General features: G+C 44.0%; 1 protein-coding gene and 1 pseudogene across 1 annotated transcript in view; one reads left to right on the forward strand and one right to left on the reverse strand.

Moving 5' to 3' along the window:
- Positions 1 to 2,246, reverse strand: part of LOC126627278 (uncharacterized) — a 21,098-nt gene extending 18,852 nt beyond the window's left edge. The window contains exon 1 of the mRNA XM_050296749.1: positions 2,081 to 2,246. Coding sequence (XP_050152706.1) covers positions 2,081 to 2,210 — 130 coding nt within the window. The 5' untranslated portion in view covers positions 2,211 to 2,246. The remainder of the gene's footprint in view (positions 1 to 2,080) is intronic.
- The window catches only part of LOC126627252 (elongator complex protein 3-like), a 110,982-nt pseudogene that overhangs the window by 10,029 nt on the left and 92,118 nt on the right, over positions 1 to 8,835 (forward strand).

Here is an 8,835-nt window from a genome sequence, read left to right on the forward strand (position 1 = left end):
GCCCAGACGATATACCAATCGAAGTGTGGAAAGTTTTGGGAGAGACAGGTATAACATGGCTCACTGACCTTTTCAATAGGATTTTGAAAACGAAGAAGATGCCAAATGAGTGGCGAACGAGCACTTTGGTGCCTATCTACAAGAATAAGGGCGACGTACAAAATTGCATGAACTATAGAGGTATTAAGCTAATGAGTCATACAATGAAGCTCTGGGAGATAGTCATTGAGCATAGATTGAGGCAAGAGACACGGGTTTCGGACAACCAATTCGGGTTCATGCCAGGGCGCTCAACCATGGAGGCAATCTATCTCTTACGAAGATTGATGGAAAGATATAGAGATGGGAAAAAGGATTTACACATGGTCTTTATAGATTTGGAGAAAGCGTATGATAGGGTCCCAAGAGACATTCTTTGGAGGATTTTAGAGAAGAAAGGAGTACGAGTAGCATATATCCAAGCTATAAAGGATATGTATGAAGGAGCAAAGACTGCCGTAAGAACTCATGAAGGACAAACTGAAAGCTTTCCCATAACTGTAGGATTACATCAAGGCTCATCCTTAAGTCCTTACCTTTTTGCGTTGGTAATGGATGAGTTAACAGGACATATTCAAGATGATATTCCTTGGTGTATGCTTTTCGCAGACGATATAGTGTTGATAGATGAAACTCAGGAAGGGGTAAATGCAAAGCTTAACCTTTGGAGAGAAGAGTTGGAATCTAAAGGTCTTCGCCTAAGCCGATCAAAGACAGAATATATGGAGTGCAAGTTCAGTGCAAATGGAGGCCAAAACGAGTTAGGGGTGAGGATCGGAGATCAAGAAATACCAAAGAGCGACCGTTTTCGTTACCTAGGATCTATCTTGCAAAAGAGCGGAGAATTAGATGGAGATCTCAACCATAGAATACAAGCTGGATGGATGAAGCGGAAGAGTGCATCTGGCGTGTTGTGTGACCGCCGTATGCCACTGAAGCTCAAGGGAAAATTTTATAGGACGGCAATAAGGCCGGCGATGCTGTATGACACAGAATGTTGGGCGGTGAAGCGTCAACACGTACACAAAATGGGTGTAGCAGAGATGAGGATGCTTCGTTGGATGTGTGGGCACACGAGAAAGGATAAGATTATGAATGAGGATATCCGGGGTAAAGTAGGAGTAGCCGAAATTGAAGGAAAGATGAGAGAAAATCGGTTACGGTGGTTTGGACATGTGCAAAGAAGGCATACTGACGCTCCGATTAGAAGATGCGACTATGGGACAGAGGTTCAGGGCCGAAGGGGTAGAGGAAGACCTAGGAAAACTTTGGAAGAGACTCTAAGAAAAGACTTAGAGTACTTGGATCTAACGAAGGACATGACACAGGATCGAGCACAATGGCGTTCTAAGATTCATATAGCCGATCCCACTCAGTGACTTGGATTTTCCAAGTCTCCAACCGAGAAGTTTTCCTCACTCAGGAAATTAAGGGAACACTACCTCAACCTATATGCTCCACTCACAAAGCTTCAACAAAAGAAAATTCAAAGAACTTAGCGAAGAAGGCTTTGGTGTATTTAACACAATACGTTGAAATGAAGGAGAGCTTATTTATTGATATCTCCGATAAGCTACAAATATGTACATATACATAAGTTAAAATAAACAAACAAGAGGGAGCCTTCACAAAGGTTGCTTAGGAGAAGTCTCAGCAGTCGGTAGAGCCCCAGAAAGAGAAGGCACCAGAGGGGGATCATTCGGAGCCTCAGTACTGGACAGAACCCTAGAAGGAGGAGGCATCAGAGGTTGATCATTTGGAGCTTCATTACGCGGTACAGCCCCAGAAGACGAAGGTAATAAATGCCTTTGGAATAAACCCACAAATCTCTGATGATCAAGTAAAACCTGACCATCAGATTCCTTCATCTGGTCAAGCTTCCTCTTCATGTTTGTAGCATAGTCATGTGCGAGCCGGTGCAACTGTTTATTCTCATGCTTGAGCCCTCTAATCTCCTGTTTGAGACTCATCACTTCAGCCGCCAATGATTCAACTTGGCGGGTTCGAGCAAATAGGCGTTGGACCATATTAGACACAGAACCTGCACACTGAACATTGAGAGCCAGAGAATCCTTAACAGCTAACTCATCAGACCGTTTGGAAAGTAGTCTGTTATCTTTGGGAGTGAGAAGGTTCCTGGCCACTACCGCAGCGGTCATATCATTCTTCATCACGGAATCCCCAACGGTAAGAGGACCAGTAGGGGAGACGAATGATGTACGCCATATGTTGTCAGGAGAAGGCGGGGCTGCCTCTTCAACAAGGTTCAAGTCAAAACGACGGTCGGAGGGGCCAGACATTTTCAAAGGTGTTGAAGAGAGAAGAGGTCGGACAAATCAAGATCTTAGAAGTGCAAGAATGGAGCTTCTACTGGTGGAGATTCAAGGGTGCTTTGGAACTTAATGCCAGCCTCTATAAAAATCTGCACTCGACGGAGCTTCAGAAATCGAAGAGGCGCCTGCTCAAAAATCGAAGAGGCGTTTGCTTTCTCAAAAGCAAGGCTGCTCAGATACCACGAGGGTCGATCTCAGAAATCGAAGAGGCGTTTGCTTTCTCAAAAGCTGGGCTGCGCAAAGACCACGAAGGCCGATCTTAGAAATCGAAGAGGCGCTTGCTTTCTCAAAAGCTGGGCTGCTCAGAGACCACGAGGGCCGATCTCAGAAATCGAAGAGGCACCTACTTTTCCAGCCTTGTCAGCACCTGTCACACGCACACTCAGCTTTGCGGAAATTATGGGCATTCGGTCGAAGACTTCTGGTGAAGTAGAAAGCACATGAGTCTTACTGTTCAATCACCCACTTCCCACACGCAACAGTAGCTCATGGGTACCACAGATAACTTTGCCAAAGTTCTCTGCCAAAGTTGAACACGTGAAGCTTGCAGCTCCCACTACATCGCTCTGACCAAGAAGGGTAAAAGAATAGCAAAGAAACAACACTAACAAAGTTTAGACACATAAATTTTGAAGGTCTAGCTACCATATTATTACCCACAAGGGTAAAGGAACAGTACCACCACTGGATAATTGGAAAGTCCCTGTGTGTCAACCTCTGTGCTTCGTGGCAAGGTAGATTAGCAAACATGCCCAACCTTTAATCACATTCGAGAAAACACTCCCAACAAGATTGCTTGCTCCAAAATCGAAGAGGCACCGTCCTCCGAATCTCGAGAGCCAGACTCCCAACATGCCTACTTTCTCAAAAATCGAAGAGGGTAAAGGAACAGTACCATTGCTGGATAATTGGAAAGTCCCTGTGTGTCAACCTCTGTGCTTCGTGGCAAGGTAGACTAGCAAACATGCCTAACCTTCACTCACATTCGAGAAAACACTCCCAACAAGATTGCTTGCTCCAAAATCGAAGAGGCACCGCCCTTCGAATCTCGAGAGCCAGACTCTCAACATGATTACTTTCCAAAAAATCGAAGAGCCACCGCTCTCCGAATCTCGAGAGCCACACCCCCAGCATGATTGCTTTCTAAAAAATCGAAGAGGCATCGTTCTCCGAATCTCGAGAGCCAGATCCCCGATAGGATTGCTTGTTCGAAAATTGAAGAGGCAACACTTTCCCAACTTCAAGAGCCGGATCTCCTTGGATAAAGCTGTCTGTAATCTTCACACGCAACATCAGCTTTCCAGATACCACAAACCACTTTTTCAAAGTGCTCTGACAACGTTAAAACATGTGAAGCTGGCAGCTCCCACTACTGTGCTATGACCAAGTAGGGTAAAGGAATAGCATTACTACTTGTTAAGGAGACTCCTATATATGTCGACCCCCATCCCCAACGGACAGGCAGACCTGCAAAAATGCTCAACTCTTCCTCATATCTGAGAGGGCACTCCCAACGAAGCCTTTCGAAATATTCAGCTTTCTTTCCCCCCGATAATACCTCTACAAACAAGCTATACTAGAGCAGAATATCTCATATCATCAAGGTTAAAAGCAAGAGTATCCCATATCCTGCTTTTTCCCTGTCTTTTCCTTTGACCTTGTTCTTACCTGCAAGATAAGGAGAAAGAGAGCAATCAGTCAGTACTTGGAATCAAGCTTCCATTCAGGAACTGACTGCCTGGAACCCCTTACCTGATTACTTACCTGACATTGCTCTCGAGTACTCATCTTCAACATCTTATGCTTCCAGGGAAGATACCGTATCTGCCTGAGGAACAGATAGGGCAAGGGAGAAGGATACAAGGAAGCATGTGGAGACAAGCGTAACAGCACACGTGCCGATACATCCATTACTCTGTCAAAGCAAAAGTATCCCATATCAGCAGGGTCGAACGTACTCTAGATTTGATGGACTTGTTTTGACCCTCAAATTCTTCAGTCGGCCTTATACTCTAGAGGAAACCAGAAAACCCTCCAGCTCAGTTCAAGAATAAGCCTGTGGAAAGTTACTTCTTCAAAAGCAAAAGTATCCCATATCATCTCTTCTCATTTTCTTCTCTTTATCCTTCATGCTGCCTGCAAGATAGGGAGACTGTGAACAATCAGCCGGAGCTATGATTGCTTACCTTGTCTGTCACCTCTTTCAACAGATCCCCTAGCTCGGCGACTTGGGGGACTCCTACTACATGGTTTGTATCGTGCTTGACCAAGCCTGAAACTACAAGTAAGCTTCAAGTGAAATTGATACATTACCTTGTGCATCTCCACCAGTTAAAGATACCACCCCTGGATGGAGGAAGAGTACTTCCAGAGAAGATGCCCTATCTACTTATGAGACAGATAAGGCACGTCAAGACGATACCACACTCCGATACTTAGAAGTTTCGTGATTACGAGATCATTCTCCCACAATATTTCCTAATGTCATTTGTACTAAATCATTCACTTGTACTCACTAAAGGAGAGCTTGAACCTATGTACTTGTGTAAACCCTTCACAATTAATGAGAACTCCTCTATTCCGTGGACGTAGCCAATCTGGGTGAACCACGTACATCTTGTGTTCGCTTTCCTATCTCTATCCATTTATATACTTATCCATACTAATGACCGGAGCAATTTAGCGAAGATCACAAAAAGCGACCGTTTTTGCTACCTAAAATTTATCGTGCAAGAGAACGGAGAATTAGATGGAGATCTCAACCATAGAATACAAGCTGGATGGATGAAGTGTAAGAGTGCATCCGGCGTGTTGTGTGACCGTCATAGGTCACTGAAGCTCAAGGGAAAATTTTATAGGACGGCAATAAGGCCAGCGATGTTGTATGGCACAGAATGTTGGGCGGTGAAGCATCAACACGTACAAAAAATGGGTGTGGCGGAGATGAGGATGCTTCGTGGGATGTGTGGGCACACGAGAAAGGATAAGATTGGGAATGAGGATATCCGAGGTAAAGTAGGAGTAGCCGAAATTGAAGGAAAGATGAGAGAAAATCGGTTCCGGTGATTTGGACATGTGCAAAGAAGGCATACTGATGCTCCGGTTCGAAGATGTCACTACTGGACAGAGGTTCAGGGCCGAAGGGGTAGAGGAAGACCTAAGAAAACTTTGGAAGAGACTCTAAGAAAAGACTTAGAGTACTTGGATCTAACGGAGGACATGACACAAAACCGAGCGCAATGGCGTTCTAGGATTCATATAGCCGACCCCACTTAGTGGGAAAAGGCTTTGTTGTTGTTGTTGTTGTTGTTGTTGCTCTAGGTGGTTGCATGCATGATGCCTGATCTTCCAAATGTAGGGGTGGAGAGAGACATGGAGAGTTTTCAGGAGTTCTTTGAAAGCCCCTCGTTCAGAGCATATGGGCTTAAAATTTATCCAACACTCGTGATCCGTGCAACTGGACTCTATCAGCTTTGGAAAACGGGCAGGTATAGAAATTACCCACCTGAGCAACTTGTGGACATTGTAGCTCGGATCGTAGCCGTGGTCCCCCCTTGGACGCGTGTTTATAGAGTTCAGTTAGACATTCCAATGCCTTTAGTTACTTCTGGGGTTGTGAAAGGAAATCTTCGGGAGTTAGCTTTGGCTCGGATGGAAGACTTGGGCTTGAAGTACCGTGATGTTCGTGCACGAGAGGCTGGAATTCAGGTATGTGGGTAGTCATTCTTGTTTGAACGTGTTTTATGCAACTGAGGCCACAAACATGACCCCTCAAATCCCTAAAAAAATCTTTATTGAACATTTTTGCTGGTTCTAGGACATACATCACAAAATTAGGCCAGACCAAGTGGAGCTTGTTTGTGGGGATTATATGGCAAATGAAGGATGGGAAACATTTCTTTCATATGAAGATACTCGTTGGGTATTCGTTCTTTTTATGTGAGAGAGTGCTTCGTCACACGAAATGTGTAGCGATTTGTATAGATTATAGGGATTATATTTGATTAGCCTTATTAGGTTTTTATTTGTTTCCCTGTATAGTCTACTTACTTGTATAACACTCTTTGTAAACCCTATTTATACTCTATTCTCAAAGAGAATAATATATCATAATTTTACCCATATACTGTTTGACTTGGCATCAGAGAAGTAAAGTTCTGGTGACCGTGCGTGCCCACCAAAACCAAAAAAAACCTCCTACCCGTGCAAAACCCTAATTTGAGAAACTCTAAATCTTGCCGTTGCTGTGGAAATTTTTCTATGAAAATTTTCTGCGTTCGTGTCTTGTTGTGTTGATTGTTTCCGCTGTTATTTGGTGTGTGTGTTCTACAACCATGGCTGGTGATGATGTTGTTAAACCCAACTTCGGTTCATCTGGTACCAAGGATGAACGACCCTACCGTGATTATTCTGCTCCTATTGCACAAGAGAAATTAGATGGCTCCAACTATGTCTCCTGGTCTCGTAACGCATTTCTTACGATAACTGGACCACGTATGGCGGGGTTTATCAATGGCAAAAAACTTGCTCCTAAGGATGGTGATTCTGTGGAATACTCCGAATGGGAAGAGAATAATTGTTTGGTACAAATATGGCTTCTCAACTCTATGACTCGGAGTGTGAGAAGTCTCTTTGAGCGTTGTACTTCAGCATATGATGTGTGGGAGGCTGCAAGGAAGACTTTTACAGTCACCCAAAACAGCTCCCGGTTGTTTCAACTTCGAAGACAGTCCGTGACTACAACCCAAAATGGTGAATCTGTTGCTATGTTTTATGAGAAGCTTCATGTTATCTGGGAGGAGATTGACAATCTTCGTGCTAACCCACATACCAATCCTAAGGATGTGGCTCTTCGACATAAGGAAATTGAATCTGAGAGGGTGTATGATTTTCTTGGAGGGCTAGATCCACAGTTTAATGGTGTTCGTAGCCGTATCTTGGCTATGACTCCGGTGCATTCTGTCTTGGAGGCGTATGCATTGGTCGTGGAAGAAAGCACACGTCAAGTCACTATGCTTGGGGTGCTGCTGCTTTGAAGATTGGTACAAGCCAGCATCAGACAAATGGTGCTTCCTCAACTGGCGGTGGTGGTCGTCAGTCGTCCCTTGTGAGTGCACGTTCCGGAGGCTCTTCGAACTCCAAGTCTGCCGTCTCCCGCCCTCCTGCAGCAAAGGCTCAACCTGGTTCTCGTGAATGTGCCCATTGTGGAGGTGATCATCTTTTAGAAAAATGTTTCCAGCTTCATGGTGTTCTAGATTGGTTTCCTGAGTACAAGGCCCATAAGTTTGGACCCAAAGCTGCTCATGTCGTGACTGCAGACGAGCTTGAGTCGCCTCGTCCTTCCATGAATTTGAGTGTGATAAATTCCGTACCAGGTAACAGTTCCAATACATGGATAATTGACACTGGTGCTACTGATCATGTGACTTATAATTTTAAGATTTTTGATGAGTTGTCTAGCCAAACTTGTGACCCTTCTATCACGTTTGCCAATGGTATGCCGTCTCCAATTACTGGAGAAGGCACAATCACACTTACCCCTACCTTGTCCCTGGCACATGCGTTTTTGGTACCCAATATTAATTGTAATTTATTATCTGTGGGACGATTACTGGACTCACTAAATGCCTATGCTACTTTCTATCCTACATGGTGTATGTTTAAAGATCTCAAAACCCACGAGACGATTGGACGTGGTAAAAGGATAGGGGGTTATACTACTTGACTCTACCAACAGACGTGGTTCATGGTAGTCTTGCTAATAAAGTTCAGAGTGGCAGTGACAAGGACAAGCATGAGTTGTGGTTATGGCATCGTCGCTTGGGACACCCTTCTTTTGGATATCTTAAACCTTTATTTCCTTCACTATGTCGTTCATATGATGAGACTTGTTTTAAGTGTGAAACATGTGTATTGGCCAAAAGCCATTGTACTGTTTTTCCGTTAAGTAATAATAAAGCTCTTCAGCCATTTGCGTTGGTACATTCCGATGTATGGGGTCCTGCTAAGATTACTTCAAATGGATTTCGTTGGTTTATCACTTTTATTGATGATTGCACCTGTTTAACTTGGGTTTTCTTGATGAAGAATAAAAATGATGTGACATTTATTGTACAAGAATTTACTGCCATGGTATCTACTCAGTTCTAGACTAAAGTCAAAGTGCTTCGGTCTGATAACGGAGGAGAATATGTGAACACTGCCTTGAGTTGTTTCTTTCGTGAACAAGGTATTATTCATCAGTCGACTACTCCGTTTACACCCCAACAAAATGGTGTCTGAGCGGAAGAATCGTCATTTACTTGAAGTTGCTCGTGCTTTGCTCTTGGGAATGTCGGTCCTTAATTATCTTTGGGGACATGCAGTTTTAGCCGCATGTTATTTGATCAATCGGACTCCTAGCCGAGTTCATGATTTCCGCACACCTTTTGCAGTTTTACAAGAACATATCTCACCTATCGGT

The sequence above is a fragment of the Malus sylvestris genome, chromosome 6, assembly GCF_916048215.2.
Source record: "Malus sylvestris chromosome 6, drMalSylv7.2, whole genome shotgun sequence".
Lineage (NCBI taxonomy): Eukaryota > Viridiplantae > Streptophyta > Magnoliopsida > Rosales > Rosaceae > Malus > Malus sylvestris.